This window comes from Bidens hawaiensis, unplaced genomic scaffold (genome assembly GCF_021521415.1).
Source record: "Bidens hawaiensis isolate Kalapana, Puna unplaced genomic scaffold, B.hawaiensis_p1.1 tig00019071_1, whole genome shotgun sequence".
NCBI classification, from domain to species: domain Eukaryota; kingdom Viridiplantae; phylum Streptophyta; class Magnoliopsida; order Asterales; family Asteraceae; genus Bidens; species Bidens hawaiensis.
This window is the reverse complement of record NW_027492892.1, coordinates 245,986-272,123: the sequence shown is the minus strand read 5'-3', so window position 1 is coordinate 272,123 and position 26,138 is coordinate 245,986. Positions and strand designations below refer to the sequence as shown.

The 26,138-nt window shown below is 35.9% G+C and overlaps 2 protein-coding genes and 1 pseudogene across 2 annotated transcripts; 2 read left to right on the top strand and 1 right to left on the bottom strand.

The window, feature by feature from the left end:
• Positions 1–9,601: 9,601 nt before the first annotated feature.
• LOC143557569 (heat shock 70 kDa protein 15-like) lies at positions 9,602–13,324 on the top strand. Its single transcript, XM_077046610.1, has 9 exons — positions 9,602–10,771; positions 11,414–11,641; positions 11,728–11,823; positions 11,925–12,110; positions 12,187–12,381; positions 12,476–12,622; positions 12,705–12,854; positions 12,924–13,054; positions 13,135–13,324. The coding sequence occupies exons 1-9, from the start codon at positions 9,602–9,604 to the stop codon at positions 13,322–13,324; spliced, it is 2,493 nt and encodes an 830-aa protein (XP_076902725.1).
• Positions 13,325–15,319: 1,995 nt separating this feature from the next.
• Positions 15,320–17,425, top strand: LOC143557568 (ras-related protein Rab7-like; annotated as a pseudogene).
• A 704-nt stretch (positions 17,426–18,129) lies between these two features.
• Positions 18,130–21,454, bottom strand: LOC143557592 (heat shock 70 kDa protein 15-like). The gene is made up of 9 exons (XM_077046630.1): positions 20,280–21,454; positions 19,961–20,188; positions 19,783–19,878; positions 19,505–19,690; positions 19,117–19,311; positions 18,899–19,045; positions 18,662–18,811; positions 18,441–18,571; positions 18,130–18,365 (listed from the first exon to the last, which is right to left on the bottom strand). Exons 1-9 carry the CDS (start codon positions 21,447–21,449, stop codon positions 18,164–18,166), a joined length of 2,505 nt encoding a protein of 834 aa, XP_076902745.1. The 5' UTR covers positions 21,450–21,454; the 3' UTR covers positions 18,130–18,163.
• Positions 21,455–26,138: the final 4,684 nt, after the last annotated feature.

Below are 26,138 nucleotides of genomic sequence, written 5' to 3'. Positions count from 1 at the left end.
ATTCAAGTTTCAAGAACATAGAAAAGCATGATGTTCATGACGTGTACGTGTTGGATGAACCAAATACTGACTGAATAATATCCTTCCATTAGAAGGGGCCTGGGCATGTTCTCCATTACCGCTTGTGAATACTTTGTCAGCATAAAGGTTCTTAATGTTAATTGAGGGCATGGTTCTCCGATAGATCATGATCCACAATAATGCCTACAGCTTCTCTCAATTCGATTAGGTCGTCATGAGCCCGACTTCGGCCATATATAAGATAACTGGCAAATCCAATATATACTCCCATCCCCCCTCCCCCCCCCCCCCCCCCCCCTCCTTTTACGTATTATCCTACACTACATTATTATATTTCAATATTTTAAAAAGACTTTTATGGAACCAACGCAAATTATGTGTTAGACAACAACGTAAAACCAACTTTAAATAGATAACCATAATAATCTCATAATCTATCTACTTGGTATCTATTATTTTGAATGTTGTAAAAACGTAATAATAAGGACGATGGAGATGGTTAGCTTTTCAAGAATTAATTAGGAAAGAAAAATGAACAAGCTTGGAGTAATCTTATGATCTCTTATTTATTTCAAACGTTACTTTATAACAATGAAAATGAAAAGCTAAAAACCTGAACCAAGTAATGCGTAGCATCCTTGGAATCAATCTACATTCCAGACCTGTTTCTTAATTGTGCTTTTGGGTCTGCTCCGAACGACTGGATAAATACTTCGGAGCAGGCCCAAACGCATTAAACCCATGCAGTGACGGCTGAACCATTTTTAAGGGTCTAAAGCAAAGAAAATAAGGTGCCTTACATAAAATTAGAGAGATGAAACTACAAAATCTATAAATTAAGCGATTATCGTGTTTCAAATATTAATTTAAAAAAATTTCCAATTTTGTTTGGAAAAGGGACTTATTTGATTTATATAATACAAGTCAAAGGAATATATATGTGTGAACCCTCAATGAACAAAAGTGAAACCGCACTAATTTTGACGTTATTTTAATAATCTCGTGAAAATAACATTAAAAGTGACGGAAGGTTAATCAGGCATCATGTGGTGGCGTTGATAGCTGAAAGACAAGGGTACATGCACCAATCGGCCAGTGTTCCGATGGTTGAGTGTTATGTGCCTGCCTTATGTCCAAGGCTTGATGCAAAACTACTATCAAGCCGGGGGTCTCACCAGAAGCAGTCTCTCTATTCCTACGGGGTAGAGGTAAGACTGTTTACATCTTACCCTCCTCAGACCCTACTATAATTTTGCTATTGGTAGGATATACTGAGTACGATGATGATGATAATGAAGTCAAAGGAATATAGAAAGCACCAAACTTTCTTTTATGTTTCCCAATAATAATGGAAAAAAGTTGTATAAACTTGGCCTAGGGAAAATGTAGAAACACACTGAATAAACCGTGACAAAAAAAAATTGTATCCAAAAAGAATCAAACCCGAACTTTGAAAACTTTTGGTATGCGGAAATCCTGTACCTTAGCCACTGGAGCAACATCTAGTAGTGTTGTTTTCTCATTAAACTAGTTTTAATATGCCTTTTTGGTATATATAAAAGTTTTTGAACTTTTTAATCGGGGGCTTTATTTTATCAGGGGCCTAAAGCCCTAACTTCACTCGGCATCACTATAGGGCCGGCCCTAAACCCATGATTAACCACTTGCCCGATGATCTTTTTGCAACTAAAGCAAGGCATGAATAATTCAATTTTAAATGACCAGGTCCGGGCAACAGAAGTTACATTCGCTTCTTCGGTAGCATGGATTGTCGACATGTCTCCTGAAACATAAAAGAAAATGGCTTAAGTAGCTCGTTTGATCGACGTGACCTATATACACACAAGTGACACCAAAATCCTACCTGAAAGTGATGGAACTATCTGAAACAAATTAACTAAACTAAGATGAATAAAACTTCTAAAAAATAATTAAGAAAAATTGAATATGTATACCTGCAAAGCTATCTAGTGTTTATTGACTTATTCTCTAATGGCGAGAGAGAATTGGAATACTAAGATGCTATGATATTTAGTGGGGGTGTACGTGAACCAAATAATAATATATGTTATGATAATACCGTATTAAAGGATGCATTTATTATTATATATAAATTATAATAAAAATAACTAATATAATTAATATATGTTTTTTTTCCGCATTTTTTCCGAGTCTACCTGTAACAGGATTTCACAGGATTTCAAAGCCCCTAGTTATTTGACGCTTCAGATCCGATTTTATATGTATGCATGAGGTTTATTATAGAACACTATAGGATTAGGTACATGTTCTTTTAAATTTTTTTACCTTTTTTATACATATTTGAATATATTATGTACATAAAAATCATTTAACTAACTTGTTCCTATAATTTTTTTGTTATATTTTTAAACGTTTACGTGTATACATGTATATATAATATAGGGAAATTGGTTTTAAATAATCTCAACTATCACCTATCGGCAAATAACAGGCTTAATTTTGCACTTGGCTAGTGGCGGTCCTAACTAAAGGGGTATTTGTTTTTAACGGGCCGCGACTAACGGATGTTAACCCCGTTAGTGATTTGCTGACGTTGACCTTCTTCTCCGGCCGGAAACCTACCGGAAACCTGCAACTCGTCTCCATTCTCCCTAAAATCGTTACACCGTCTCTCTCTCTCTATCTTTCCCCTCATACGAAACCTAACCGACGTGTCGCCGTTGTTGTCTCCGGCGAAGTCCACCCTCGTCAACTGTGCGTCATTCGAGGTAATTGGCACTTCATTCGGCTCGTTTTGACCCCCTTAACAAAAGCCCTATGCTTATTTTGTCGATCGTGTAACATTGATTTCGAATTTTTGAAAATAAGATCGGGTTTGGTATCTAGGGATTGGCCATGGAAGAAGATGTAATGTACTTCATTTTCAAATTTCTGATGTGTTTTGAAGAGGGAGGGAGACGGTGTGATGATATTGAGAATGGTGGCGAGTTGCAGGTTTCCGGCTGGAAAAGAAGGTCAACGTCAGCAATTCACTAACGGGGTTAACATCCGTTAGTCGCGGCCCGTTAAAAACAAATACCCCTTTAGTTAGGACCGCCACCAGCCAAGAGCAAAGTTGGGCCTATTATTTGCCAATAGGTGATAGTTGGGATTATTTAAAACCAATTTTCCTATAATATAACTTACAAATAGGTAAATTAAACAAATAAAGATGTAAGCATTCACATGAAACACATCATATCATATCATATCATATCATATCATATCATATCATACATCAAATTAGTTTTAGTTTTAGTTTGAACGAATAAATTAGCAAAAACCTCAATCATTTCTTTTACTAAATACTAAACAAAAGAATCCAATTAATTACAATAAAAGCATAAGTCCAAACTGTGACATTTGTCAATTTTGGGTTATTTTATACTTGTATTTTTAATGTAAACCCGACCCGTTTTGTATCCCGAACCTTTCGATATTATCAAAATGATGAATTGTATGTTAAATATTTGTTTTATAGTTGTTGGATAAAAAAAAACACCCTTTTCGGTTCTTAAAATTCCCCGAAAACGCTCAAAACGAACTCCAGGGACTAAAACTACCAAAATGGAGACTTGAATGACCCATTTATAGTTTGTGCTTTCTTGGGTCTATAACCAACCCATTTTCATGAAACACCCTTTATGAAAGACCCATTCAACTTACCCTATATATACACACCCATCTTCTTTATTTGTGCTTGCTCATTTCTTCATTTCTCTCTCAAATTCTTGAATTCTAAGGTTGTTCTTCATAAGCTAATCTTTCATTTTAACTAACTTCTCAATACTTAAAGCTTGATGTTACAACATATATATAATATACACTCATTGTTTACCTTCGGTCTTTCATTTCTCCGGTCTCGGCCGGTTGAAATGTCGGACTAGTAAGGCAAGGTTACATAGAGGACTTTGTAGTCCTTGTTTATATATTTAACAAATCTAACCATATAACTTGTTATACTTGCTTAAATTCTACATATTTTAGTTTATTTTTCATATTTGTCAAGTTCCATGGTATTGGGTATGTGGTGACTAGCCTCGGTTTCATCCTGAGTTGAGAACCGAACCAAAAACCGAACTTTTGTTTAAAAGTATTATTGTTAACTTTTTGAATGTAAAACTTGAGTATTATTATTTATAAGTTATTTTACAAGTTCCATGGTAATTGGGTATGTGGTAACCATCCTCGGTCTTATTCCGAGTCAAGGACCGAACCAAAAACCGAACTTTTGTTTAAAAGCTTTATTGTTAACTTTTTGAATGTAAAACTTGAGTATTATTATTTATAAGTTATTTTACAAGTTCCATGGTAATTGGGTATGTGGTAACCATCCTCGGTCTTACTCCGAGTCAATGACCGAACCAAAAACCGAACTAAACCGAGTTCACTCGCTTAAGACACACAAGTGTGTTTTTAGCCACCAAAACTCATATTTTTCTTCAAGATTATATTTTAAATCAATTTTAGTTAATTTCTAAACATACTTGGCATGTCGGTAACCAACTTGATCTTATAACAAGTTCGAACCGATAAGGTCGTATACTCGCTTAACGAACGTTAAGGTTCTTCACAATAGAACTACATACTTGGTTAAGTCTATTTTGATTTTATTGAGTTATCTCATAACATTTATTATTTTGGGAAGTTAACTGTGAGCTTGGTCAATTATCAAGTCTCGAACCGACAAACCCGAACACTCGTTTAAACCTCGTTTTGGTATTCTTATAACCAAAGGTTTTGCAATATCGCATTTTAACCCACATTATTACTTAACATAGGTTGAGTAAAAAAAGAAAAAAACTAATGAATAGAATACCGAGACCCGGTTTCGAGTAAACTTATTTTACAAAACTCGTTTCTTTAATTTCTCAAATATTTACATTTTAAATCCTAAACTTTATTTATTTACATTATTTGTCATGTATTTTATTTTAAACCTTTCCAAGACTACCTACTAACACAAGACCCGTTTAATATAGGTCTTGCTCGTTAAACCGATCTCTCCGATTATTCACGACACTATCTTTCAAGTTACTTGTTAATGTGAGTACTTTTTCATCCCCCGTTTTCCATCTTTCGTTTTGGGGGTGGCATTGCATACTTATTCAAATTCAAATGATTTATACTTGAGTCTTAAACCACAACACGTATTGTATATGTTTACTTAAATAAATGCTCGATTTGGTGTTATATGTTTTACATGATTATGTGCAAATTCTTGAATGCTAAGGCGGGTAGCCTCATCAAAGTATGATCATACGTTAATTCCGAGTATATATGGTATCCCCATATAGAAAGGTGTCGTCAATGTATTCTTATTGACGATTTCATTATTATTGTCAATGTATTCTTATTGACGGTTTTATTATCTAAATTGTTGCTATTATTTATTGTTTTCATATACTAGTTGTGGATTTCATACTATATACTTATTGTCCAAAACTATGAAAATTGCTCACCAACTTTCGTGTGTTGACAAACTCTATTTTATGCAATGTTACAGGTTTGATGTTAACTTGATTGGATTACTTGAAGAAACTTATTATCTTGGCTTTAGGATATTAGAAAATAAAAGAACAAGTTATTTGTTTATCTATCTATTTGGCATTTTGTATGAACAATTGTTGTGTTATTTATGATGATATGGATTTAAATGAGTTGTTTAAATATTCTAACTTTATAGTGTCATTGTGCAATGAGCAATCATGTCGCGCCTCGACATTTCCGCCTTCATTGGTCGGGGTGTGACACAAACTTTTAAGAAAGATGGACAAGCTTTACTTAAACGACAATGAAAATGAAAAACTAAAAACGTCAACTAATAACATCGGATCATGGGTTTAATGTCTAAGTAATGGAGTCAACATTAACTCAAACTAGATACCGAGCCGGTTTCCTGATCATGCGCTTTGGCATGCTCCGAACAACTGGATCAACATGTTGGATCTCTTTCTTTTCCTGAGCCATAGGAATGAACCACTTTCTTTTACGTTTACATATAATTATCTCGATCTTAGTATTTTCTTTAGCGTGTTCCTCTTTTTCTTTGCTTAGACAACCTAGGCTGCAAAATACCATATGCCTACCAACAAAAGACGATTCATTAGAATAAGTGTAATTTACATCGAAAATGGAAGGCAAACAGGCAACAGGCTACGCTGCTAGTCCTTTTTAAATAGCAAAACCAGCTAAGGATATTTTACATGTATAGATAGTTAATTACTTGTATTCCAATTCATCGAAGTTTGTTTTGCACTTATAGCAATGCGCTAAGATTAACCTCATAATTTTAAATATCGACATATCTCCTGTAACATAAAAGAAAACGATTCAGGTTCGTGGGATCACGTGAAGTGTATTGAATCTTGCATATTCATTTCCTTTGATCGATCTATATCACATGAAAGTGACACGAAAACTCTTTACTTGAAAATGATTGGTTTGAACTATTGAAACAAAATTCAAAAATATACATAGGTCTTCATTAGATGAATGAAATTTCTTAAAAAATAACAAATTTATGAATTGGTACCTGCGGATGGTATTGAGTATTATTCTCTAATTGCGATCGAGAATTGGATGGGTGGGATGGAACTATGGAAGGATGGCATGTATGTTTATATAGTGGGGGTGTGAACCAAATCATATTATGATATTTACTGAATTAAATTTGTATTTATTATTATATATAATTAAAGTTATAAAAGTATAACTAAATAATATAATAATATATGTTATGATATTTATAAAATTGTAATAATATATGCATTTATATGCTGGTTTTATTTTAGAATGCTAAACTATTACGAGAATATAGAAAATACCTGAATTATTTAAACTTTTTATAAATAAGGTTTTGTATATGCGCGTTGCGATGATGTTTCATATGTTTACAAGGTATTACATATTTTGTACTACTAATGAGAATCAAACCAAAGGCTAAGTTTAGGGCCGGGAATCATGTGTGAATGCCGAATCATACATGTTTAAGAAAACCATTATTGGATTATTAGCAATTGGTTGACATGAATTGAAAGAAAGGTTATGCAAGGTGATCGTTTATTTAGATTTGTTTTATAATGGTTGCATGCAATAATCAAAGATTAACTTGGTAAGAACTCATTATAAGCCCATGATGATAACTTACTATGTTACGGCATGCTACATTAGTCATGAGTGAACGGAAGTCGAAATGGATGCATTTATGAAGTTAGGTTTAATGTCTAGTTATGTAAGTCTATATTAGTCTACATTTTATGACAACAGATATTAGTCAAAATCAAACCGTTACAAAACCTTATGACACATAATCTTCATTATGTTACACCTCTGGAATCATATATACATAACGCTATTACGCGTCATCTTCGACGAATCAAAGAGTCATGAACTTTCATCAGGAATGGAAATTGAGATAATCAGGTTGTTATATGGGTCAACTCTCTATTTATTAACCGTGTTTTCAATCAAATGTCTAGTATGATTACTATGGTGAAACATCATTTAATATTTTAATTGATTCTAATTTAAACTATCATTCATAACGTAACTCTACACACACACAACATACATCTATATTAGTCTTGAAAGTAATGATCACTCTTTTAACACCCTTGGCAAATCTCACATCGTCCGTGGACAGGAAAGATCATTGGTTCGTAAGTAAATATCCCGCCTCTTAAATCACCAACACGTTTTGGGCTTAATGGTAGTGGACGAGAGGAGAGCCCCACAGTTAAGCGTGTTTAGATGGGAGTAGTAGCAGGATAGGTGACCTCCTGGTAAGTCTCCACCTGGGCAACTAAAAACAAATCCGTGAGCTCTTCGTGGGCAAAGCGGACAATATTAATGGTGAGAGGGGCCGGATGTTACAACTCTTAATATGACATATTAACCCTTAGACCAAACGTAGTTGACAATGTCCAAAATGCCACCACCTTCCATCCCATTGACTGGTTGTATGGCTTGGCCCAACTATCATTCTCATCTAACGTTAGGAGCCTTCGCCGACGTTTTGGGCCAAACGCCGCCGCATCTCTCCCCACCACGCTCAGGCTTATCAAATCGTGCCACGTTTTAGACTTAAGTAGACACAAGAGTAGTACTTTTATTTAATCAACCAACAGAGACTTTGTTTGACCGAGGCTATGACACAGTTTTGCTAAAGCTTTATTTTTTTTTTTTTGAACGGCAAATTTAGGATCACTCACGGACCACTGGAGTATAGTACCAGCAGAACCACGCGATCATATCCATCTCCACTAGGCAATAATGCCTAACCACCAATTCAGGAGGAAAGCCAACAAAAGTTGGGAAAACCCCCTTTTTATGGGATTCGAACCCAGGACCTTATGGTCCCTAAGCCTTATCCCACCACCAAGATGCCACTAGGCTACAAAGCCATGGACTTTGCTAAAGCTTTATAAATTATAATTTTATATTTCACCATAAATTTTATTAATTTATTTTTTTGAATATTATTTAATTAACTTTTTTTTTCTCAAGTAGGCCCAAATGCGAAAGATGACCAGAAGCTTTTTTCACACGCATGATAGTATGAACTTCTATAAATAATAATAATAATAATAATCTGGTGAATTAATTCGTGAAAGGTCTTTTCGTTTTCAAAATAGGTTCGAATTCGTCACCATTTCAACTTACACTATGATGTTTACTCTTTAATTTGTTGCGTTTCAGTTGATTTAGTTATTATTATGTTTAGTTCGAATCCGTACTGATTTAGCAGGTTTTTTTAGGTTAAAGCGTTGTTGTGGTGATATATTGACGATCTGTTTTCAGTTTTGTGTTGTCATTGCTGTGGATGTGTAGGCTAGGGTTTATGACTGAATCGGAGTAATGTGCTCTCTGTTTGATTGCTTGATCGTGTTATGACGTCATGATAGTTTGTAGGATTTGAAATTGTGCTTGATCTTGCTGTACAAATGTTATTTTAAAGCAGTTTGATGTATTGAATGCGGTTATAGACAGTGTTGTAGAACTCGCTGGGCGCTAGTCGGCCGGTGGCGGTGGGAGGTCGGGACTAGTGATTAATCATGTTTAATCGGATTGGAATTTTTATATGTGGTTTTCAGTTTTATATATTTATACACACACATTTTTGCATGTAATTTTTAGTTTTATACATATACATATTTTGGTCTGTATTTTTCAGTTACACACACACACACATTTTTTTATGTAGTTTACAAAGTTTGGCCAGATAATGTCTAGAAATTTGCTGGCGATTTGGTCCGACTAAAACCGATTTGGGGCGATTAGACCTGAACAGGGGTGATTTAGCCGGTTAGCTAAAAATTAGTCAGTGTTCGGCCGATTAGCGATTAATCGCTTACTAGTCCTGATTTGACCAACACTGGTTGCAGATGTTAAATTTTTCTGTAGATTAATTTTTAAGTTTGGCAGTTAATGTTGGATCTTTATGTTTCCTTTTTTATACTTATTTGTATTCATTGTACTTACTATATGTGAAATCCAGATTGATTTCAGTAGGATAGAGTAACTGCATTGAGGAAACAAGTTACATTACTCAACAAAGATGAGCGTGGTAGGGTTTGATCTCGGGAACGAAAGTTGCGTTGTGGCAGTTGCAAGGCAAAGGGGAATTGATGTTGTTCTTAATGATGAGTCAAAACGTGAAACTCCCGCTCTCGTGTGTTTTGGTGACAAACAGCGGTTTCTTGGGACAGCTGGTGCGGCTTCCGGTATGATGAACCCGAAGAATACTATTTCTCAGATCAAGCGGTTAATAGGCCGTTCGTTCTCGGACCCTGAGTTGCAGCGGGATCTTAAGGCGTTGCCCTTTTTAGTTACTGAGGGGCCTGATGGGTTCCCGTTAATTCATGCTCTGTATCTTGGGGAAACAAAGACGTTTACACCAACACAGGTTATGGGCATGGTGTTTTCAAACATGAAGACGGTAGCCGAAAAGAATTTAAGCGCATCGGTTGTGGATTGCTGCATTGGGATTCCTGTTTATTTTACTGATCTTCAAAGACGGGCGGTTATGGATGCAGCTACTATAGCCGGGTTGCATCCTTTACAGTTGATGCATGAAACAACTGCAACCGCTCTAGCCTATGGGATATACAAAACTGACTTGCCTGAAAATGAGCAGCTCAATGTAGCCTTTGTTGACATTGGGCATGCGAGCATGCAGGTATGCATTGCAGGGTTCAAGAAGGGGCAGTTAAAGATACTGGCTCATACGTTTGACCGGTGCCTCGGAGGGAGGGATTTTGATGAGGTTTTGTTTCAACACTTTGCTAAGAAGTTTAAGGAAGAGTACAAGATTGATGTGTTTAAGAATGCAAGGGCGTGTCTTAGGCTTCGTGCGGCATGTGAGAAGCTCAAGAAGGTGCTTAGTGCAAATCCAGAGGCACCTATGAACATTGAATGCTTGTTGGATGATAAAGATGTTAGAGGTTTAATTAAAAGAGATGAGTTTGAACAAATTAGTGCGCCGATATTGAAACGTGTGAAGAAACCTCTGGAGAAGGCTCTTTATGAGGCTCAACTCACAGTTGATAATATATACGCCATGGAGGTTGTTGGTTCAGGTTCTAGGGTTCCAGCTGTAATTAAGATTTTGACTGAATTCTTTGGGAAAGAGCCGAGGCGTACCATGAATGCAAGTGAGTGTGTTTCCAAAGGCTGTGCTTTGGAATGCGCTATTCTTAGTCCCACCTTTAAAGTTAGAGAATTCCAGGTATAATCCACTTGTCTTTTTATGCATGTTTTTGTTCTGTCTTAGTGACGCCTGATATCGGTTCTCTCGATATATAAAGAATCTAATTAGTGACGTCTGATATCGGTTTTCTCATTGTATTAAGAATCTAATTTGGATTGTCTTTTGTATATGAAAAGGTTTTAAATCATGAAAAGTGCATGAAAAAATTGAAGTCAAATTAGTGATAAAGATGACTCGATCAAATTTAATAATAACTATATGCTAGTTATGGATTGGAGTAAATGAATAGACTATCATTGTTAACTTTCTATTCGTTTTAAATCTAGTTCCACAATTTTTGTTTATATGTAAATAACTATTATATACTGTTTTTTAATAGTTATATCATTAAATTGAGATTTGTTTTTCTCTTCAATTCAAGTATAGATTTGTGCGTGCTCTCTCTGCATACACGTGAGTGGACTTTTTGGAGCCCTTAAAAATAGAGAATATGGAAATAAATGTATGAACACATGGGTATATTAATTAGTACAAATATTTGAATTCAGTGTGACATTTATCATCGATGTGGATAAATGAATAACTAACTATTTTGATAAGATTTTGTTTGGATCACATCGTCACATCCAAAAATAATTATTTGAGTTTTTGGTTTTAAAGGTGCAAGAAAGCTTTCCTTTCTCAATTGCTTTAACATGGAAAGGATCCGCCCAAGATCCCCAGAATGGGAATGTGGAGAATCAACAAAGCAGTATTATTTTCCCTAAGGGAAATGGTATTCCCAGTGTGAAAGCTTTGACTTTCTACAGGACCGGCACATTTCCAGTTGACGTGCAGTATGCAGATGTCAGTGAATTGCAGGCACCGCCAAAAATCAGTACTTACACGGTATACACTTCTCAAAGATTCAAATTTTAGGTAGTTTTTTGAACGATTTTCATCGCCTAAATGATGTGCGCTGTGATTTTGCACAGATTGGTCCTTTTCAAGCTACAAAAGGCGACCGTGTGAAGGTCAAGGTAAAAGCCCGTTTGAATCTGCATGGAATTGTTTCTGTGGAATCTGCACAGGTGGGTTGTTATTGACTTTTAGATAGTCAAAATTTTGGTTTTGTTGGTCCTTTGTGTGTAGTAAGACGTTTTTGATGAATTGCATTCTTTTTTAATTCCAGCTTATTGAAGAAGAGGAAGTTGAAGTTCCTGCATCTGAAGAACCATCAGAGATGGATATTGATAAGGTTCCAGCTGACATGGCTTCTACCAATGAAAGTGATGTGAATATGCAGGATGCTCCTGTTACTGAGAATGGTGCTCAAGAGACAGTAGAAAATCCTGTTCAGATTGAAGCAGATACCAAGGTAAATGTCTAATTAACACATGAACTTTTTTTTTGTAGGATATTAGTATCTTTTTTATATTTGTTTTGCTATGCAGGTGGAAGCTTCAAAGAAAAAGGTAAAAAAAACCGACATCCCAGTTTCCGAGTTGGTGTATGGGGCAATGCTACCTGCAGATGTGGAGAAAGCGGTGGAAAAGGAGCTTGAAATGGCGTTGCAGGACCGGCTTATGGAAGAAACAAAGGACAAAAAGAATGCTGTGGAAGCTTACGTTTATGATATGAGGAACAAGGTAAGTTGCCATTACTTATTACCTTCCCAATATTATTCAATGTATACAATTGGAAAACCCGACGTCCCGACTCACAATCTCCCTTGTTTTCAAGCTTCACGATAAATTGCATGAGTTTGTTACGGAACCAAAGAGAGAAGCATTTTTAGCTAAACTTCAAGAGACAGAAGATTGGTTGTATGAGGATGGTGAAGATGAAACTAAAGGTGTATACATTGCCAAACTTGATGAGCTCAAAAAGGTTTGGTTTTTGACACTCGATCTTGTATACATCTGTTTTTAATATTTAAATTATACATTTGACACTGTTGAAACAATTTCAGCAAGGCGATCCCATTGAACAATGGTACAAGGAGCACTCGGAAAGAGGATCTTTTGTTGATCAACTGTTGAATAGTATAAATTGGTACAGGCAGGCTGCTGTCTCTGCTGATCCGAAGTATGATCACATTGATATGAGTGAAAAACACAAGGTAACTATATCCCAAATCCCATTTTTTTATTATTTTTTATATATTCTCACTCGGCTACCCACGCTTTAGGTCTTAAACGAGTGCTCAGCAGCAGAAAACTGGTTAAGGAATTCACAGCAACTTCAAGAAACACTTCCAAAGCATACTGAACCTGTTCTTCTATCATATGATATTATAAAGAAAGCAGAGACGCTCGATGGGTATATTCTCAATAGTTCTTGTTATTTATTGATTATTTTCATATTTTCAGAAAGCTAAAGTTTTATGTTTATATGTACAGGGTCTGTATGCCAATAATGATGAAACCAAAGCCGTCTACTCCTGAGAAACCATCCTCGCCTGCACCGGCTCAAGAAGTCGAGTGGTCTTCTCAAGAAGAGAATGCCACCAGTCCAAACCCGAATGCAGAAAACGAGAATTCTGATGAGTCTGCAGCCATGGAGACAGAGAAGCCCGAGTCTGCTGCATAAGGCTGGTGCCTTTTTCGTTTTCTGTCGATTGTGTGGGTATTTTGTATAATCATGAATATAGATTTTGGTGGGTAAAGGCAAGTCAACTTGGTTTAAAAATGACTTGTCAAAGTGAAGGTTTAGGTCTATGTATTCAAGGGTGTGTTCAACAAGCAGTAGTGTTGGGTTTTAAATGAAACATGTACCCATATTCTGCTTAAATTTTGCTAAATGAAGAGCACCTTTGATTAATTACAATGTGTCGAACCATTTACAACAGCAGGCACCCTGTTCGCCCCCACCGAGTGCTATGTACTATTGGGTTCAAGGAGCACCGATCACCCTTACATGTTCAAGATACAATCATGCAATTGCAAACTTATAAAAGAAAATGATTCAAGTTCGTGCCATGATGTGGAAGTGTAGTGATATCGTGTTGTGATGCTTTCATCGAAGAGTCTATTCCATCACACAGAACTTGCAATATCTTGCTTTTGATTTCTTTATAAATTTCATTGTGTGGAAACACCACCCCACAATAATCCAATTAAACCATTTCACTATAAATTTTGCTTAATTTTGTAAATAAATAAGAAACATGTAGATGGAGGTTGGTTACGGAGGTTTAGGGTTTGAGAGGTAGGGAGATGAAAAATTCCGTCGAATCCATTAAAAATTTCGTCGGAACCTAAGGTTCTTTAATGAGTTCCGTCGAATCCGTTAATACGTTAACACGAGGCGAAATTTTACATGTCAACGAATTCCGTCGGCAGTTGATGAATTTTTGTCAGATCCAACAAAAAGAAATGGCTATTTTTTTCAAAACCATGGCTAAAGTTGAAAAGACTTGGTCAAAATAGCTATCTTGAGAATTTTTTATTTTTTAATTACACGAGTTATAAGTCAAGCCAATTGTAAACCAACAGTTCCATGAAAAATTGTATATTGGATCTCATCAGTCATCAATGAAATAAAAAGTGATAAAGATTTAAGAATTATAAATAGTACAAAAATATTTAAGATTTATAAAATTATAATTTAAGATATGATATAATTGAAATCTTTTAGTAAGTTTGAATAAAGTATTAAAACAAATTTTAGATTATTATTTAAAATCATTATTATTTAATAGGAGATCAAGAGGTATTTAATATAACAGAGGGATGTGAAACAAAAATCTAACATGTGACAACTCAAGTTAGTTACTTATTAGAAATAAAACAAATACAATTAAGCTATATAAATTAATTGATTAAATTTAAAATAAAAACATATATTTTATCAAATTAAATGGTATTGGTTCAAATGATATTTTCTGCTGAATTATTCATGCGAATACATGGTGTATTCTTAAACAGTGTATTATAATCACGAAAAAATACACCTAGTGATTTTATAAGTTGTAATTATATTTTTGTAATAGAATAGCAAATTCTATATGATAACATGTTTCATTATTAATGGCATAAAAAAGAGTGCCATATATAAAATTAGTATAAATAAAACATAATTTTGTATTACAGTTTAGAAAGAGACGGGTGCAAACTCCAGGAACCATGGAGGTTGAATGATTATGTAAGAATAAAATTTTTATTCTTTCATAATTTCTTTTTATTTTTATCATCTTAAACCTATAAATATCATTAATTGAATTTTACCACATTCATCTCCTACAATCAAAAGGCTATATAAATTGATTTAATAAAAAAGGTAGATCTGATTTCATTAAAGATATAAATAATTTGGTTATATTGACATAAATACTTGTATATTTTTAAAATCTATAATTTAGATAATTAATTATTTAATTAAAGGAGGACTGATATGTTTTGATTAAACTTCATATATGCCCCAGTTATTTTCTTTTATGAAAAGAAAATTTAGCAGATTTAGAATGAAAAATTGGCAAGAAAATGTTGATAATCATCATCTGATGTGATTCTCTCTCAACAGCAACACAAAAATATTGGTGTTTCTCAAGATTGATCACTGATAATATTATTATTATTATTAACCATGGCTTCTCGACGGAGAATGCTACTCAAGGTCATCATCCTCGGAGACAGCGGGTATATATATGCATGTATATATATGTTTAGAACATATAAGATCAAACGAAACAAATAATAACCATCATGCATCATAAATTTTTACAAATTTCAGATCATGCATCATAAATTTTTACAAATTTCAGATCATGCATGCATGTTGAAAATAAACTTTTATCCATGCATGTGCATGTGATTTAACGGTCATCGAATATTGGATTCAGGTTTCATGCATGTTCTAATATATATAATTTTATTACTGTTGTAGGGTTGGGAAGACGTCATTGATGAACCAGTAATATTTCCAAATTATTTGATTTATAATTCGTTTTACGCAATATGCGAATGTTACTTTTATGGATATATTCTGATTTTGTTGGATTCAATTGCCCGATTAGGTATGTGAATAGTAAGTTTAGCAATCAGTACAAGGCCACCATTGGAGCCGATTTCTTAACGAAAGAAGTTTCAGTTTGAAGATCGGTTGTTCACAATGCAGGTGACATGAATATTCATATAGAATTGCTATACATCATTTTTGTTGCTCTCTATGTATAATATATATGGTCGTCGCAATACAAACACCAGTTATGTCACACGGGTCGTATGGTAGGGTGAAAAGTTTCTTGACGAAGTAATTTGACCATTGTTAAGACATAAAGACCACATCGAATTTTTCACCTTATTATATGAGCTTGTGACATCATACTGGCTGAATGGTAGGCAGAAATTGATTAAAGGCTCATATGATTTGTTGTTGACCGAGAAAGAAATGACTGATATAGCCATCGACAGAATCCATACAAGCCGTATGAATTTTCCACTCTATAACATCATATGCTCCGTATGATAGGGCAAATATTTTCATACAGCCCATATGATATGACAAAAAAGTTGGTGTTACATATTTTGAGGCTCGAAAATAAATGAGGCAGCTCAGCTAGGCTTGAGCTCGATTTTGAAGTTAAACGAGCCTAAGATCGAGCCATGAGCCGAGCTGAGCTTGGGATGAGTTTGGCTCGATTACAAAAACGAACCAACTCGGCTTAGGTTGTTTCAAATCAAGTATTTTTAGTAGTTTTTTCGGGTTTTTATCGAGCGAGCCACGAGCCCGAGCCTCGATCTGTGAGCTTTTTGAACAGCCCTAGATGGTGTAATAGCAGGACTTGATTTTTTTTTTTTTTTAATTATTCAAGATATGGGACACTGCTGGACAAGAGAGATTTCAGAGCCTTGGTGTAGCCTTCTATAGAGGAGCTGACTGTTGTGTTCTTGTATACGACGTAAACGTCATGAAATCATTCGAGAATTTGGGCAATTGGCGCGAAGAATTTCTGATTCAAGTGATTGCTAATTTTACCTTTCTTCTTAATATAACTTTAATATTTTTCTTGCCATATGTTAAAACAAGGTTATCGATGTTGTATATAGGCGAGTCCATCCGATCCTGACAATTTTCCATTTGTTGTACTCGGTAACAAAGTAGATGTTGATGGTGGCAATGGTCGAGTGGTAGGTTACTAGCTGGCCTTTCTTTTATGTTGGATAATATTATTTCGCTAGACGTTACATGATAAGTTTATGCGAGTCTGCGCCTTATGATTGTAGGTCTCAAGAAAAAAAGCAAAGGCATGGTGTGCCTCTAAGGGAAATATACCATACTATGAGACTTCTGCAAAAGAAGGAACTAATGTGGAGGCTGCTTTCCAATGTATAGCCACAAATGCACTTAAGAACGAACCCGAGGAAGAAACGTAAGCTCTTTTCAACTCAATTCATAGCTTGAGCTCAAGCCCGACCCATTCATAGCTTGAGCTCAAGCCCGACCCATAAAAGTTCGCAAAATGTGGTCACTTGGTTTGTTGATTATGGTTATAGGTACTTTCCTGAGACGATTGATGTCGGGAATGAAGGCCGCCAACACAGGTCTAGTGGATGTGAATGTTGAATCAATGGAGATTGTGTTTTCTATCGGTTCGTTTAAACTTATTGGCACGCGTTTATTCTAGTGAATCCCTTATGGATCTGTGTCGTATTTTGTTGTTAGATAATGATAATAATGTTGTGTCTAGAATAACTCTTATGACAAATGTATATAGGCAACAACACATTATTATGACAATAATAAGGCTTTTTTCTTTTCAAAATTATGTTGGTGATTTATCCAAAAGTTTCCTTGATACCGACTACACCGAACAGCGAACTGGAATAAACCCGCTTGGATTGAAACCGTGTCAGGTCGGGTCAAAGAAGTCAGAACTAGCTTTTGGCGAAGGCAGTTGTATTCCAACCTGGTTTATAAAGGGGAAAGGTTTGTGTTTGACCAGATTAAAACTTAAAAATCGGATTTAATGTATAGGGTTACAACTTGCAACCCAGCGAGTCGGGTCAGGTCCAAACCAGGTTCTTTCAAATCGGTTTTAAAATGGGTTTGTTACCGGATTCAGCTCCCAACTGAGGTTTTTTAGTGCACCTCCGCCTTCACGAATAAACCTGAAGTAAATAATAATGATAACATAATGCACTCATCACAATTTTGTGATACACTTTGAGGTGATATTTAGCTAGATTCATTCAGAATATATGTGTACAGGTTTCAATTGCATCCATTAAAAGCCAACAATCCTGCTTGCTAAACACACCCTCGAACACGTGAACCCAAACCTTCACCTTGGCAAATTAATTTCAACCAAGATGACAGACCATTACCCACCAAAATCTATATTCATGATTATACAAAACAAAAAGCTTACCCCCCCCCCCCCACACACAAGAAAGCACACAACCGAAACAAAATCAAAGGCACCAGACCTTATTCAGCAGAAGCTTCAGGCTTCTCTGTTTCCATAGCTTCAGAATTCTCAACGTTTTCTGCACTTGGGTTCGGGCTTGTGGCATTTTCTGCTTGAGAAGGCTGCTCGCCTTCCTGAGTCGGTGCAGGCGATGATGGTTTCTCGGGAGTAGATGGCTTTGGTGGGGCCGGCTTTGGTTTTGTCATTATTGGCCTACAGACCCTATACACAAACATAAATGACTTAAGATCTTTAACTTTTAAAAATAAAAGTTATTGTTTTAAGTTGAATATGTACCTATCAAGTGTGTCTGCTTTCTTTCTAATATCAGATGACAGAAGAACAGGTTCTGCATGCTTTGGAAGTGTATCTTGAAGCTGCTGGGCATTTCTTAACCAATTTTCTGCTTCCGAGCACTCATTCAAGACCTAGAAAGGGAATAATCGATAACCGGGTGAGAATAGATTAAAAATTATTAATGCACATACAATCAAAAAATGGGATTCTGAGATTGTTACCTTCTGTTTCTCGCTCAAGTTAATATGTTCATACTTCAGGTCACCAGACACCGCAGCCTGCCTGTACCAATTTATAGTATTCAACAGTTGATCAACAAAAGATCCTCTTTCCGAGTGCTCATTGTACCGTTTTTCAATGGGATCACCTTGCTGCAATTGTTTCAACAGTGTCAAACGTTAAATTTGAGTATTGAAAGCATATAGTATGCATAAAACATCAAGAGTTAAAAAGCAAACCTTTTTGAGCTCTTCGAGTTTGGCAATGTATACACCTTTAGTTTCATCTTCACCATCTTCATACAACCAATCTTCTGTCTCTTGAAGTTTAGCTATGAATGCTTCTCTCTCTGGTTCCGTAACAAACTCGTGCAATTTATCGTGTAGCTTGAAAACAAGGAAGAACGTGAGTCGGTTTTTTCAAGTGTAATAATATTGAGAAGGTAATGATAACTTACCTTGTTCCTCATATCATAGACATAGGATTCAACAGCATTCTTTTTGTCCTTTGTTTCTTCCATAACACGGTCCTGCAACGCCATTTCAAACTCCTTTTCAACTGCTTTCTGCAAATCTTCAGGTAACATTGCCCAATACACCAACTCTGAAACTGGTATGTCGGTTTTTTTGACCTTTTTCTTTGGAGCTTCCACCTGCACAGCAAAACAATTTTAAAAAATATATATACTAATATTTTGCATCCAGCAAGAAATTACTAAGAAATTATTAAAACAAGTTCGTGTTTACAAATAAATCTTGATCACCAAAAACTAAAGAGCATCATTACACATCAATTTCATAACAACCATACGACTAGCAGATGATCAATCATATGTTATTACTGACCTTGGTATCAGTCTCCATCTGAACAGGATTGTCTCCTGTCTCTTGAGCACCATTCTCAGTCACAGGAGCATCCTGCATATTCACATCACTTTCATTGGTAGAAATCGCATCAGCTGGAGCTTTATCAGTATCCATCTTTGCTGGTTCTTTTAACGCTGGAACTTCAACTTCCTCTTCTTCAATAAGCTGGAATGAAAATAGAAGAGAGACAATCAGAATACACCTGGTACCAATTTTACACCAAAAATGTAATTGTCTAAAGCTCAATAATAACCCACCTGTGCAGATTCCACAGAGACAATTCCATGTAGATTCAAACGAGCTTTTACCTTGACCTTGGCACAGTCAGCTTTTGTTGCTTGGAATGGACCAATCTGGGAAAATCACCATGGAGATAAAAACTTAGACAATGAAGATTATTCAAAAATACCTAAAACTATTTTGAGCAGCTTATACCACGTATGTACTGATTTTTGGCGGTGCCTGCAATTCACTGACATCTGCATACTGTAGGTCAACTGTAAATGTGCCAGTCCGGTAGAAAGTCAAAGCTTTCACACTGGGAATTACATTTCCCTTGGGGAAAACAATACTGCTTTGTTGAGTCTCCACATTTCCACTCTGGGAATCTTGAGCAGATCCCTTCCATGTTAAAGCAATTGAAAAGGGAAAACTTTCTTGAACCTTTAAAAACGAAAGACATTTATTCAAATAAGTATCATCATAAGAACATAGACTTGAAATCAAAGTCACTATACAGAAAACTGGATTATACCTTAAACTCTCTAACTTTGAAAGTGGGACTAAGAATAGCACATTCCAAAGCACAGCCTTTAGCAACACACTCACTTGCATTCATGGTACGCCTCGGCTCTTTCCCAAAGAATTCAGTCAAAATCTTAATTACAGCTGGAACCCTAGAACCAGAACCGACAACCTCCACAGCATATATATTATCAACAGTTAATTGAGCCTCTGAAAGAGCCTTCTCAAGAGGTTTCTTCACGCGTTCCAATATCGGCGCACTAATTTGTTCAAACTCGTCTCTTTTAATAAAACCTCTAACATCTTGATCATCCAACAAGAACTCAATGTTCATAGGAGCCTCTGGATTTGCACTAAGCACCTTCTTGAGCTTTTCACATGCGGCACGAAGCCTAAGGCAAGCCCTAGCATTCTTGAACACATCAATCTTGTATTCTTCCTTAAACTTCTCAACAAAGTGTTGGAACAAAACCTCATCAAAATCTCTCCCCCCGAGGCAACGGTCAAAAGAATGAGCCAGTATCCTCAACTGACCCTTCTTGATGCCTGCAATGCATACCTGCATGCTAGCATGCCCAATGTCAACAAAGGCTACATTGAGCTGCTCGTTTTCAGGCAAGTCAGTTTTGTATATCCCATAGGCTAAAGCGGTTGCAGTTGTTTCATGCATCAACCTTAAAGGATGCAATCCGGCTATAGTAGCTGCATCCATAACCGCTCGTCTTTGAAGATCAGTGAAATAAGCAGGTATCCCAACGCAACAATCCACAACCGCTGCATTCAAATTCTTCTCAGCCATCGTCTTCATGTTTGAAAACACCATACCCATAACCTGTGTCGGGGTGAATGTCTTTGTTTCCCCAAGATACTGAGCATGAATCAATGGGAAACCATCAGCTCCCTCAGTAACAGAAAAGGGTAACGCCTTGAGATCCTGTTGCAACTCAGGGTCCGAGAAGGGACGGCCTATTAACCGCTTAATCTGGGAGATTGTATTCTTTGGGTTCATCATACTGGAAGCTGCGCCAGCTGTCCCAAGAAACCGTTGTTTGTCACCAAAACACACAAGAGCAGGAGTCTCACGCTTTGACTCATCATTAAGAACAACATCAATTCCCCTTTGCCTGGCAACTGCCACAACGCAACTTTCATTCCCGAGATCAAATCCGACCACGCTCATCTTTGTTGAGTACTGTAACTTGTTTCCTCAATGAAGTTACTTTATCCCACTGAAAATAGTCAGAATTTCACATAAAGTAAGAACAACGGATACAAATATCATGCTAGATTAAACCAGCTCGAGCCCGAACTCTAGAATGGCTCTCTAAAACCTCATGAGCTACTCAAAATCGACTCGCTAAAAGTTCGAATCAAGCCAAGATTAAATGAATTCGAGCCGAACTCAGGCCTAAAAACAAGTTTGTTTAGTAAACGAGCCCAAGCCCAAACTTCACATATCAAGCTCAAGGTGGTTCGCGAGCCTAAACGAGCTTATATATTATTTTTTATCCATTATCTGGTATGTACTCATATAATAATGTTATTATTATTATTATTAATTATATAAAAATTATGATAAAAATACTGAAATAACATATGTTATGTTATACATAAAACATTATACTAAAATATATATTAAAAAATAACTAAAAATGCATATAAATTAACTAATAAAATAATAACTAGCCGAGCTCGAGCTTGAGCTTTAAAACCCACTCATGAGCCAAGCTCGAGGCTTAGAAATAAGAGTCGAAATGAGCCAAGCTCATGCTTTCGTAAATTAAACGAGCCGAGCCCAAGCTCTAGTGAGTTAAACGAGCCAAACTCAAGCTTAGTCGAGCATAAATCAGCTCGTTTACACCCCTAGTCTCATTGAAAGTCTATGCCATGACTATAACTTGAAGTTTCTTTAACATGAGCAATCACTAACACGTGTAGCACAGGTATAATATTAAGAAACATTTCGTATCAGAACTGCCTATGATACATCAAACCGCTATAAAATAACATTTATAAAGCAACAATTTAAAATCCTACAAACTAAAAACAGGAACCTAATTACTCCAATTGATTCATAAACCCTAACCAACACATCACAAACAATGACAACATCCAACTGGATCTATTCATCTACAAACCTGCTAAATCAGTACAAATTTTGAACCAAAATAACAGTAACTAAATCAACTGAAACACAACTAATTAAACAGTAAACATGATAATAAGAAGATAATGGTGACGAATTCGAATCTATGGGACGTAGATCATACCGATGGATGACGGAGATCGAGTTTGAAAGAGGTTCTGGAATGCTCCAAATAATAATAATAATAGTTAGCGGTGGACTGAGGAGACTAGATGGGACGAGAAGAGGGGTTTTGTTTCGAATAATATTATTATTATAAGCGTTCGTATGTGTTCCAGAAATGACGTTCTAGAGACATCTTCTGCGTTTGGGCTTTTTATAGAGGTGGACGCTCTTGGACTAGCCCACTGTTAGGTGCCGTTTGTTTGTTAGGTAAAATGTAGACCATATATACATACATCTATAAAACAAAAGGTGGATTAAACTGCCGAAGTTTAATCCACCAGAAGAAGATTGTTTATTCTTTAACCTCTACGGTTTGCTAAAATAAACAGGTAGTGGTGTATAAATTGTGGTAGAGGGTGGTGGTGGTGGCGTATGGTGGACGGTGGTGGTGGTGGAAGGCGGTGGTGGGTGGTGGACATTGGTGGCGGTAGACGGTAGGTAATGGACGGTGGTGGTGGCGGACGTGGTGTGTGACGGTGGTGGTGGGTGGGCGGTGGGTGGTGGGGGTGGACGGTGTAACATCTTGGATTTTTCAAACCCGTATTCGTTTACATATAACCCGATCCGGGAACATTTTTCGAATCCTTATTGTTAACAAAATTAAACAATTTTAAGTAATTAAGATTTACATTTTCATTTTATATCCTTTAAGTTTTTAAAGTTGTTCATGTTTTATTTAAACTTTAAAATAATCAAAAATTAGGCATTTTAGAGAGTTCAAGGGCCTAAAGTGTAAAAAATGAAATCTTTCCCTCCTTGATCCCGGAGTGCCGCGCGGCCACAGAGGCCAAGGGCCGCCGCACACCACTCCCACATAGCTGCACAGTTCGTTTTGTTCAATATTGTTTCCTAGTTTTTTTTTGGTACGAAATCGATTGTTTTTGGACCATGTCGAGTGTTAAGCCCCAAGAAATCTAACATAGACTACATGCTTGTCCATATACATTACCCCTTTCACAAGATTAATTTATGCATGCATATAATATTGATTTCGTAATTAAATGCTTATTCGGTTTCCTAAACGATTGAATTAGCTATATTTAGTTCGTTTATGTGTTTCCTATATAAACAAAGCTTATTTCTTCTGTCAAAAACTTCCCTAAACCCTAATTATACATGCCCAGCTGTCACCTACCTCTGCCATACCTCATCTTATTCAATTTTGCCTTATTATTTGAAGATACAAGCTTAATCGGTTGACTTTGCTTATACATCAGCCTTTTACTCCACTTTACAATCGATTCTTTCACTTTTCGGGTAAGTTGCAAACTGTAAAATCGTTCATACATATTCCCTAGTCAATAACCATTAATCAATTTCAATGGTTGAAGGGTGTTGACTGGTCAATTTGATTAAAATCCGTTAAAGGGCAAAACAGTCAACAAGTTTGACTATCCGTTTTCTCATACTTCTGGTCGGAACCAACGTTCGGTCCAGAAGAATTTTATTCTCATAACAAAATTTTAATGCTACTGACCAAAACCCGACTTCCGAATCGTTGTTTGGATTCTGGTCAGTACCGACTCGCTTAAATCTTTAATTTAACATAGCCGGAGTTCTAAACATCCGTTGGAATGATTTCAGCGGAACAATGTCATTTTTACTCATATTTTCTTACCTCAAATTTTAAGGTTCATTTGGTTTATTTTATTCGACGCCTTAGAAGATGATTTATTTAATTCCTAACTCATTTATCATTGTTACTATTCACTTGCCTTCGATTTAAGGTGAGTTTTATCATTCCCCTATTTTACTAAATTTTCACATGTTTTGGGGACATATACATACATATTAGTATTTCGTATTTTATATATATCTCAAACTAGCAAACGTGATGTTGTGTGTGATTGATCAATTATATTTGTTACTTGTTTACTTTAACGCATTCGGAGAGGTCCAACATATTCTCATTTGTAGTGTGATCATACTATGTACCCGCGCCCGATTCACTTGGCAACGGTCTTATTACTTGCTCATGGTTGATTTACTGGCGCCCGATTCGCTTGACAATAGTTAATTGACACCTTATTTGCTCATGGTTTGATTTCATTACCGCAATTTATTACGTTTTGCTTATTTCTTATATTATTATTATTATTATAACATTGCAAAAACTGGTGATAAGCTCACTCAACATGTGTTGTTGACAAACTCTATTGTCTATGCATATGCAGGTTGCCTTTGAAATGAAGTTTGACGTGAAAAGGACATCTAGAAAAGACCATAGGGAATTTAATGAAGATTATATTTATCTTGATTGGATTATTTATTTTAAATTATTTCTTTGTGTTATGGTTATTTGTGCACCGTACTTTAAAATAATTAACTTAATAGATGTTGTCACATTCTCATTCATGATAGTATCTTCAAGCTGTGAACAATCAGCTCAAGCCCCGACATTTTCGTCTTAGTTTGGGGTGTGACAAATGGTGGTGGCGACGGCGGACGATGGGTAGTGGTGAGATAAAACTCGTTCAATTCAAGGATCCAACTAGTTGGGGCCACCTACTCGACTGGTCTTGCATCATCACCTGGTGCTGCCAAAAACTAAATGATGGGGGCAGGAATCAAGCATGGGTCACATGGAACGTCAAGTCTCTTCTTTATCACTCCACAATCAGCTCACTGCACCATATTATGAATTTTTTATACCGTAAAAAAAATATAGAAATACTAAGTTATGATTTTTGTTCTTTTTAATATCTCAAATTATAACTCGGTCTTTTCCAAAAATGACTTTCAACTCCTATTAATTATTTTGATTTTTGTCTCGGTTTTAATTGTTTACAATACCAATTATTTAAAAACTCAGTTAAGTCTTGACATGTGTCAAATATGTGAGGGCGTAAAGGTAAAGTCCATCCCTTAACGATCTTTAGTGTTTTGGGTTGCACTCCGTTGGCTAGGACATCATAACTAGGATTGGTGCAATAGAGGAGGCAACAGCGACAAAACAGTCGTTTTGGATAGGGTTCTAGTCATTTCCTTCTTGGGTTTTGTCCGCTTGAGGTCAGTTTGGTCTCTAGTGATAAGCTAATCATCATAAAAAAAAATTTGCATCATAGCAACTTAGTTGGTACGATAAACCATGGTCATTAAAGTTCTTCAAAACCTGAAGTAAAATTATGTGGTCCTAAAGAACTTTGCAAATTGTATATACAAAGAAAACCGATGTAAAGCAAATGAACATTAAAAAGACCTCCTTTCTTCTTCTTTTTTGTATTTTCGAACTATAAACTTCTATAAACAAAGAAACACCAAGCAACATGACAAAAACACCGAACACTGCCTCCACAAACCCGGAGAGCAGCCCCAAAACAGAGAAAGAAATTACATGAAGAGAAACTTACACCAATTCAACCAATCTATCGACTTATATTTTGATTTAAAATAATAAAAATTTGTGAAAATAAAAAAATAATAATAATCTATAAATTGATTAAATAGATAACTACACAAAAATTGATTAAATTGGTCAAACGACATGCACTCAAATAGTCAAATGCATTAAGAGGCTTATAACACTAGATAAACATTTAATTGTTACTCTTGACACCT